This window comes from Cucurbita pepo, chromosome LG04 (genome assembly GCF_002806865.2).
Source record: "Cucurbita pepo subsp. pepo cultivar mu-cu-16 chromosome LG04, ASM280686v2, whole genome shotgun sequence".
NCBI lineage: Eukaryota > Viridiplantae > Streptophyta > Magnoliopsida > Cucurbitales > Cucurbitaceae > Cucurbita > Cucurbita pepo.
Window position 1 is genome coordinate 7,783,566 of NC_036641.1, and position 9,004 is coordinate 7,792,569.

Sequence of the window (9,004 nt, forward strand, 5' to 3'; positions counted from 1 at the left end):
ATAAATAAATAAATGAATAAATGAATAAAAAGGTATAGAAAGTATTTAAGCTACCATACAGACGTCGGCTTCGTTACCAGTATTCCCTGCGCTCGTCAAGCAGCGAACATGCTATCCACTCTGCAGCCTCCTCGCTGTTCCCTTTCTCGCTTCCCTCTCCATCTTCCTTCTAAACCCTTCTTCTTTCACTCCAAACAAACCCCCCTCTCATCTCCATATCCCATCGCCAATGCCACTCTCACCGACCAAATTGCAACTTCCGCTTCTTCCCCATCTCTTCACTCCCAAATTCTCTCCATCCGCCATTCCCTTCTTTCCCGCCAATTCACTGCCACCCAACTTGCCGAGTCCTATCTCAATCGCCTTCGAGCATTGGAGCCTCACCTTAAGTCATTTCTCCACGTCTCTGAAACCGTTCTCTCCGATGCCCGCGAGATTGATGACAAAATTCTGAGAAATGAGGAATTGGGTCCTTTGGCTGGGGTGCTTGTCGGCGTTAAGGACAACATTTGTACTGCGGGTATGCCTTCCACTGGTGGGTCTAGGATTCTCGATGGGTATCGACCGCCATTTGATGCTACTGCTGTGAGGAGAATCAAGGAGTTGGGCGGGATTGTGGTTGGGAAGACTAATTTGGATGAGTTTGGAATGGGTAGTACTACTGAAGCCTCTGCTTTCCAGGTTTGCGTTTCTTTTAATATTATAAATTTATAGCTTTCCCCTGCTTTCAATCATATGTGGTACTCGGAAATAAGGGCGGGAAGTGTGTGCGGTTGTGTGTTTTCTTCTTAGCACTACTTTTGTCGTGAAAGTGAACATAGAGGGGACATTTCTATGGGGGATTATCATTAGAAAATTGAATACAGAGCATTTTATAGGGTAAAAGTGAGGCTGTTCATTCCTTAGGTGACTGCAAATCCGTGGGATTTGAAAAGGGTCCCGGGAGGATCATCAGGAGGCTCCGCTTCAGCTGTTTCTGCTAGGCAGTGTGTGGTGTCTTTAGGAAGTGATACAGGTGGAAGTGTGCGGCAGCCAGCGTCTTTTTGCGGTGTTGTTGGGTTGAAACCAACGTATGGTCGTGTCTCAAGATTTGGACTTATGGCCTATGCTTCATCGCTTGATGTTATTGGGTGCTTGGGGACAACAGTGGCTGATGCTGGGATTCTTCTACATGCAATTTCTGGTCATGATACACTTGACGCCACTAGCAGTAAACGAGTAAGATTGGTCTATACTTCCTCTGTGCTATTGTTTTAAGTTTTGTAGCGTTTGAAAGGAAGATTGGTCTGTGCCTGCTTCTTCGAAAATTTGAAGTTTCTAAGTGACTTTGGTAGTCTCATGTTGCTGTTATTGATTGTTCATGATGACGTTTGAAGTTGAAAACTGTAGAATCGGATAATGAATTACTTTGATCACTTCTTGGGCAATTTCATAATAGGGTGGATTCTTGTAGCATTTTTAAAAAAAAATTTCGCGCACGTTTTTCAGGAAGTTGATGATTTCACATCGCAATTTACTGCTGTTGATTCATTGGAAAGTAAACCCTTGAAGGGATTGAGGATTGGCCTAATTCGTGAAACTCTTGATAATGGTGTTGATGGTGAAGTAAGTTCTGCAATACGTGCTGCTGCTTCACATCTTGAAGAACTGGGATGCTCCATCAATGAGGTATATTTTCATTTAATTCCATTACTTTTGGTGCTTTACTTTCTAGTTGACTAATTATTTCTGTTGTAGGTATCACTGCCATCATTCTCTCTTGGGCTGCCTGCCTATTACATTCTTGCATCATCTGAATCATCTTCAAACTTAGCACGATATGATGGTGTCAGGTAACTTGTTTATTTTCTTCTTCAAAGAAAAGACAGTGACGTTGGATCCATTGAATTGTTATTTGTTTCTCTCAATTGAAGAAACCATTTAAATACCTATATATATATTTTTCAGGTGCTTTTGTTTTGTTACTGTATTGTGTTGACAACTTATTCTGATTCAATTTGGGCACTATAACCTACATATAGATATGGAAATCAAGCTGTTGCTGATGAGCTAACTGGCCTATATCAAAATTCCAGAGCAACAGGATTTGGTTCGGAGGTACTAGTTGGAACCTCTTAAAATTTCTCTTGCATTCACATCGAAGATTTTCACTTTTTATTTTTATTTTATTGTGAGAACCCACATCGGTTGGAGAGGGTAACGAAGCATTCTTTATAAGGGTGTGAAATCCTCTCCCTAGAAACCGCATTTTAAAACCGTGAGGCTGACAACAATACTTAACGGGCCAAAGCGGATAATATCTACTAGCAGTGGACTTGGGCTGTTACAAATGATATCAGAGCCAGACACCGAACGTAATGGACAATATCAGGGTGTGAAAATCTCTCCCTAGCAGACGCGTTTTAAAACTATGAGGCTGATGGCGATACGTAACGGGCAAAAGCGGACAATATCTGCGAGTGGTGGACTTGGGCTATTACATGAGGTGTTATAGAATTTGAACCTCATCCTCTCTAGTCGGGGGGAATTAATAACACATTTTCTGATTTCAGGTGAAAATGAGAATTTTGATGGGAACATACGCTCTCTCTTCTGGTTATTACGATGCTTACTACAAGCGTGCTCAGCAGGTGCCACGTCAACATTCTCTATTCTTGATACTTTACAAGGAATGTTTGATAAGAGGTTTATGATTGCAACGGTGTTTCAGGTGAGAAGCATTATTCAGAAAAGCTTCAAGGCAGCATTAGATGAAAATGACATCTTAATATCACCAGCTGCTCCATCTGCCGCTTATAAAATTGGTATGCCTTCCAAAATTTCATGTCTTTCAATTCTTTTGTACACTACTTTTATGATCATTGTTTTGTTAACAGGTGAAAAGGTGAAGGATCCATTGGCAATGTATGCAGGTGACATCATGACTGTAAGCATTTCTGCCGCCCATCTTTTGAGTTCTTTCCAATATATATATATAGTATCGCTCCTTCGACTGAACAATCTTTATTTGTTTCATGCCCTTGACAGGTCAATGTTAACTTAGCTGGACTACCTGCATTGGTGTTGCCTTGTGGATTTGTTAGAGATGGGTCCTCCGACCTCCCTGTCGGCCTTCAAATGATTGGCGCAGCATTTGACGAGGTACGCGTCATTTACCCTATCGCACAGCATGTTGGTTCGAAAACTATGATTCTCTGTCTGGTTAATTCTGTAGCTTAGAAGTGATTATTAACAAAAAAAAAAAAAAAAAAAAAAAAAAAAAAAAAAAAAAAAAAAAAAAAANTAAAAATGTGGATGATTGTTTACAGGGAAAGCTTGTTAAAGTGGGACACATCTTTGAGCAAACTCTTCCAGACTGCAGATTTGTTCCACCTCTACTATCGGATCACATTGATCACATTGATCACATTGATCACATTGATCACATTGATCACATTGTGGGTTAGCTCCAAGTGTGTTGAGTTGTGAAAGCACCCAAATTGGAAGCTTATGTACTATTCATTATTATTCGGTGAGTGCTACAATTCTTTTGGGTTCTCTCTCTCTCTTATCTAGAACAACAAATGGATTGGATTCAATTGGTAAAATTTTGGTTGCTATTATTGGGACCTTAAATGAGTCTTCATTTCGGCATTCCTTTTGGGCATTCCTTTTGGGCATTCCTTTGCTGTAAATTGGAGATTCAAGTATTTTTTCAACCATTTCTCAAACAAAATCTACTCTAACTTCATGTTATAGGTCCAACCCAAAAGTTCGTGTTATTTGGTTGGGTAATCAAACTCAACCCAAATTTGTTTCACAACCCAATCCAATTCTCTATTTTTGGGTTGAGTTGTCACAACAACTATTACTCCAAACTCACCGTGGACAACTGCAATTGAATTGTGACTAGACAGTTGGATGGCTGCAGCTAGACTATTATTGTAACTAGTATGTTTGTCTTAGAAACCTAAGGTAGAAGAGAAGATAAGGCTTGCGGTACTCTATATATTTTTAGTTTGGGTTGGCTCAAACTCGCATTAAGCATACTGAACCCGAACTTGACTTGACTCATTGAGTTCCTAGAAAACTAAACTCAACCCTATCCGATAACCTATTTAATCGAATCTAACCCTTATAATTCGAGTTGCATTAGTTTGGATTGTCGGGTTTGGTGGACACCCCTATCGAAAGTTACGTTGTAACATTTTTTTTTAATCTATCTTTATTAATTTTAATTCTAATTTATAAAACATAAATATTATTTTATTTTTAGACAATAATAGAATAAATATGTGTAAATTGCATACTAAACTTAGAATTATGTGTAAATTTTTTGTAATGGGTCGATCATCAATCCAAATTTATCTATAACTTTTCGAAAATTAGGGTTTAGTTTAAATTTTTAAAAAAAAAAAAATGTAAAAAGGGTAAAAATTCCTATTTCATCAAAATCAGATTCTAAAAACCTTTTTAACCATTTGTCTCATTATTGACAAATTTTCAATCCAATTTGGATCGGATCTTCTGGAGATTGGAGCAGAGTCTTTGAGTTCTACAACAGATCACAGCCTTTTAGTTTATTGCGCGCCTTGAAGATCGCTGTCCCGTCGGAATCTCGGTCGATCCATTGTTCCGATCTATTCCATCTGTTCGGCGTCGAATCTCCGCTGCTTACGTACTCCTCCGACACCAGGTTCTTCTCTTACCCTCTCCATACTAGTTTATCGTTTGAATTTCTTTCATGCTTCTTTAGAAACTCGGTTTGTGTGTACGGTTCAACGATCCACTTCTAAAGCTGCTTGAGCTGTGACGTTATGTGATTATCGAGATTGAGTATGGAAGAAGGGGGAAAGGAGTCGTTTTACTTTTTCACTTCCGTTTTGGAACTGCGATAAATGATTAGGTCGAAGAAGTTGTTGGAATCTGGATTAGGAAAGGAATCCAAATTTGTGACTGGTAGGTGCTGATCATAATTTCGCGTGCAATCCAAGTCGAATGTTCATAAAAGAATGATGTACTTTTTTTCCCCTCTTGAGATCGGACCGATATAGTGAACCATGAGATTATGTGTCCTGGCGTTTATTTTTTTGCAACTATCCATTGTGTGTGTTTCTGTTATATTTCCCTGATAGCAACCTTGCCTTATCTTCCCGCTTAGATATTGAAAAAGATGTCGGGCCAGACCCAACGTTTGAATGTGGTTCCGACGGTTACAATGCTTGGAGCGATGAAAGCCCGTCTTGTTGGTGCAACCAGAGGTCATGCTCTCCTCAAGAAGAAGAGTGATGCTTTGACTGTTCAGTTCCGTCAGATACTCAAGAAGATTGTCTCAGCTAAGGAATCAATGGGGGAAGTCATGAAGACATCTGCATTTTCTCTCACCGAAGCAAAATATGTTGCTGGTGACAACATCAAGCATATTGTTCTTGAGAATGTCCAAACTGCCGCTATTAAGATTCGATCTCGGCAGGAGAATATCGCTGGTGTAAAACTCCCAAAATTTGAACATTATTCTGATGGTGAGACCAAAAATGATCTCACAGGGTTAGCCAGGGGTGGACAACAGATCCAGCTGTGTCGGGGCGCCTATGTGAAGGCAATTGAGGTTCTTGTAGAGCTTGCTTCACTTCAGACATCATTTTTGACTCTTGATGAGGCAATTAAAACCACAAACCGCAGGGTTAATGCTCTGGAGAATGTTGTGAAGCCAAGGATTGAGAATACTATAAGTTACATTAAGGGAGAATTGGACGAGCTGGAAAGGGAAGATTTCTTTAGACTGAAAAAGATACAGGGTTATAAGAGAAGGGAAATTGAGAGGCAACGTATCAATGCCAAGCTATATGCTGAGGAACAACTTGCTGAAAAGATATCCTTGCAGAAGGGTGTTTCCATGACTTCAGCCCACAACTTATTGTCTGCAGCTGCTGAGAAGGACGAGGATATTATTTTTTGATGTTAAGGTTGGTTTTTTTTGTCTAAAATGTGTGGGTTTCGTTTGCTTATCTATGTTCAAAAATTTATTTGGTGACTTAGGTGGCTCAAGGAGTAATCCCAATAAAAAAACCATATGCTCTAGCCAAAATGTATTTATTTGTTTTCTCTGTTACTTTCAAGGCTTTCAGGCCTTGTAAACATTCCTTCACTTGACAGTTCATCTGTTTCTTGAGATACAAATATTTTGTTGTATCATTCTGAATTTGTGTATGATTGGTGTGTTCTTTATCCACTCCATGTAATTCTTGGGTAAATTATGTTAATCAGAGGCAGTCCAGTTTCATATTTTCGTACCAATTACTTGTCTGTTCTCTCCTGCTTTGGATGGAAAAGTGAAAGGAGGATACCAGATTGGTCATTAATAGGTTCGTTAAATGCTAGTGAACATTTTGCAGTCCATGGTTGAATAGGTTCTTGAAGCTAGAGATTTCTATTGATGGTGCCATGACATGTGCTATAGTCCTTGTCATCTACCCTTTTTTCTTACCTGTCCTGGAAAGGTGTAAGATTCCGTAGATTTCAATATATGTTACTTGTTGATTTGATTTGTTTGATTCATAATATGTTTGGCTCATGGCTTAGTAAGTCTTGAATTGTGTAGTCCTGGCCTACAATTTGAGGTTTTTGATATATGAAGTAGATGTGAGCATAAGAAGTGGACATTAGAAATGTAGATTTTTTATTTCTTGTGGGATTAAGAGCCATAAAGCCCTAGTTATGTAACTTATGTCTGTGATACATAACCTTCTGATGAAAATTCTTACAAGACAATTCAATAGTACTAAAAAATGCTATGGTAAAAGTATATAATAAAAATGGTGAGTACATAGCTTGGAGAAGTTACCAATTTACTCACCATTATTGTTCACGAGTTGAAGCAAGAGTAAAGTTCCTATGTGCTACAACTTGGTTCACTAATTCGTAGTCTTATCCAAGGTTGAGATAAATATTTTTCTTTTCTTTGTGATTGTGATGTATTATAGATGTTCCTTGTAGTTTTTTGATATTTGATACTGTTCGTAAGAACTGTTTTGCTTAATCGCGTGGCAGGAGAAAGGAAGTTTGGACTCTATTTGAATTTTATTTTCTAAATATTTTTCTTGCTTTTTTAAAAGAAAAGGTTAACTTGATATTATTTATCAAAGTGGTCCGAAGTTTTTTTGAGATGTTGAGTGAGTTACAAATAGTATGTGAAGTTATATGACTTGTGTTCGTGTTTGATCTTGATCAAGTATGTGTTCCGAGTAGAGTTGTTTTACATGTTGTTTAACGTGAAGTTGTTTATTNACAGGAAAGACCATATTATAAAAATGAACACCCACCACTGCCGAGAAGGTTACAATGTTGGGCTTCAAATCTGGTGCTTCGAAGCGAATAAAAGCTCCTTTATTTCCCATCTGCAATGTCATTATGGCAGACCATCGGTTCAAATTTTATAGGGAAAAAACATGAAAGAACTTGACTTTGGAAACAGAAAAGAAGAATCAGCACCTAAGCCCTAATGGGAGAAGAATTTAGTCTACTACTACTAAAAGCTGAAGTAATATGCTATTTTTCTTCTAAAACAATTAGTAATGTATGGATAATATTGCACCAACCAAGGAAAAAGAAATTACCTGATCACAATAATTGGGAGCAGAAAATACTGTAATAAGTTTTCCATCATGCTCGATTTCATACCCTTCATCCTTGACTTCATGGGATCGCACAATTAAATCTGTCGAGATATTGGTAGTTCATGTCATCAAAAACTGTTATCATTCTCAACCAAACATAATAGATACATAACTAGAAAACAGCTACCTAAGTTGTTCTCCTCCAAGAATCTTTTAGTGACATCTGCACCGAAGGCCAGACCTACACCACGTTTACTGGGTCCCCTCCCAGGATTAGGTTGTGGATCACTCCATAGGATTTCACACATTAATCCTGTTACACAAAAGTGACAGGAAAATTAAGAAATATTCAACTTAGGAATATAAGAAGAATGATTTTTTGTGCTCGAGAAAAACCATACTGACTTTTCAGGCATGTTTCTTTGTGCAGAAAATATGCATTAGAGTTTAGATGAGCAATAAAAGATTAAATAAAGAGATTAAATTATGCATCTCACCTTCCTCAGGGGGTTCGCAAAACCGATCTATTGCTCTGATTTCAGAGAGTTTTANCTTGTGTTCGTGTTTGATCTTGATCAAGTATGTGTTCCGAGTAGAGTTGTTTTACATGTTGTTTAACGTGAAGTTGTTTATTAGACACTAATTTTTTAAACTTTAAATAACAAAATTGAGATCGTGAATGTTTAAGTCATTCATTAGAGGGCGAGGAATGACGAAGGGGCTGAGGAGTTGTTCTCGAGGGGCAAGGAGAGTGGATGAGGTTTTATGGTTATAGATAGACTCGGGAAGAGGACGCATGGATATGGAGAAATGGCATTAAAGATCGGGCAATGGCTCCCCAAAATCATTTGCCTCAAAACACGATCCTAGACTAAACCTTAGCGAACCATGTTCAAACGTAAGGAAGAGTGTAGGAGAGGCTGAAGATCGGGTACTGTATGAACAAATGTTTCTCTCTTCCCACTTTGTAAACATACAATATGGAGTTTATATCAAAGAAATGTCCAACAAGAAAGCTATGCATGAATACACAATTGACTTCGAAATACTATGGAAGGGTCAAAACAAAAGCCTAGAAGGTAAAAAATAATCCCCAACTAAACGGTTAGAAAGAGAGCGTTGAGGAGAAGCAGCATATCCACAAACAATCATATCACAACGGAACCTGCATTTTGTCAAAACTTGAAACCATATCTCTTCACCAGCTGCCTCGTGTAAACTGAATTACTGCTTTGTCCAGTTATTGGAACATCTGAAGGAAGTTATTTGCATATGCCATTGGTTTCACGTCAGGATGCGGCTGCAATATCAATGAATGACAAATACGTAAAGGAATCCAAAAAAAAAAAAAAAAAAAAAAAAAAAAAAAAAAAAAAAAAAAAAAAAAAAAAAAAAAAAAAAAAAAAAAA

The 9,004-nt window shown here is 38.1% G+C and overlaps 4 protein-coding genes across 8 annotated transcripts in view; 2 read left to right on the plus strand and 2 right to left on the minus strand.

Annotated features, from left to right (window-relative positions):
* The first annotated feature begins 69 nt into the window (after positions 1-69).
* Positions 70-3,633, plus strand: LOC111793166 (glutamyl-tRNA(Gln) amidotransferase subunit A, chloroplastic/mitochondrial-like). 2 transcript variants are annotated; one of them, XM_023674933.1, is made up of 11 exons: positions 70-681; positions 907-1,218; positions 1,489-1,668; positions 1,738-1,832; positions 2,022-2,097; positions 2,553-2,630; positions 2,711-2,804; positions 2,877-2,926; positions 3,028-3,141; positions 3,309-3,382; positions 3,428-3,633. In XM_023674933.1, the coding sequence occupies exons 1-11, from the start codon at positions 109-111 to the stop codon at positions 3,444-3,446; spliced, it is 1,665 nt and encodes a 554-aa protein (XP_023530701.1). In that variant the 5' UTR covers positions 70-108; the 3' UTR covers positions 3,447-3,633. The 2 variants fall into 2 exon arrangements, with proteins under 2 accessions (XP_023530701.1, XP_023530700.1); XM_023674932.1 differs by having other exon boundaries at positions 3,309-3,633.
* Positions 3,634-4,461: 828 nt separating this feature from the next.
* LOC111793167 (V-type proton ATPase subunit D-like) lies at positions 4,462-6,211 on the plus strand. The gene is made up of 2 exons (XM_023674934.1): positions 4,462-4,675; positions 5,141-6,211. The coding sequence occupies exon 2, from the start codon at positions 5,153-5,155 to the stop codon at positions 5,936-5,938; it is 786 nt and encodes a 261-aa protein (XP_023530702.1). The 5' UTR covers positions 4,462-4,675; positions 5,141-5,152; the 3' UTR covers positions 5,939-6,211.
* A 964-nt stretch (positions 6,212-7,175) lies between these two features.
* On the minus strand, positions 7,176-8,140 carry LOC111792948 (serine/threonine-protein phosphatase 5-like). Its single transcript, XM_023674582.1, has 4 exons — positions 8,093-8,140; positions 7,783-7,908; positions 7,596-7,696; positions 7,176-7,376 (listed from the first exon to the last, which is right to left on the minus strand). The coding sequence occupies exons 2-4, from the start codon at positions 7,901-7,903 to the stop codon at positions 7,176-7,178; spliced, it is 423 nt and encodes a 140-aa protein (XP_023530350.1). The 5' UTR covers positions 7,904-7,908; positions 8,093-8,140.
* A 387-nt stretch (positions 8,141-8,527) lies between these two features.
* The window catches only part of LOC111793411 (serine/threonine-protein phosphatase 5-like), an 8,911-nt gene continuing 8,434 nt past the window's right edge, over positions 8,528-9,004 (minus strand). For all 4 annotated transcript variants that reach the window (XM_023675266.1, XM_023675267.1, XM_023675265.1 and 1 more), the window contains exon 13: positions 8,528-8,895. In XM_023675266.1, the coding sequence (XP_023531034.1) occupies positions 8,836-8,895 (60 nt within the window). In that variant the 3' untranslated portion in view covers positions 8,528-8,835. The remainder of the gene's footprint in view (positions 8,896-9,004) is intronic.

Bases quoted from the DNA above. Each gene is read 5' to 3' on its own strand.
- LOC111793166 (XM_023674932.1), top strand. From the start codon at position 109: ATGCTATCCACTCTGCAGCCTCCTCGCTGTTCCCTTTCTCGCTTCCCT. The intron at 1,669-1,737 runs GTATATTTTCAT...TTTCTGTTGTAG, and splicing joins TGGGATGCTCCATCAATGAG to GTATCACTGCCATCATTCTC. The intron at 3,142-3,308 runs GTACGCGTCATT...GATTGTTTACAG, and splicing joins TTGGCGCAGCATTTGACGAG to GGAAAGCTTGTTAAAGTGGG.
- LOC111793167 (XM_023674934.1), top strand. From the start codon at position 5,153: ATGTCGGGCCAGACCCAACGTTTGAATGTGGTTCCGACGGTTACAATG.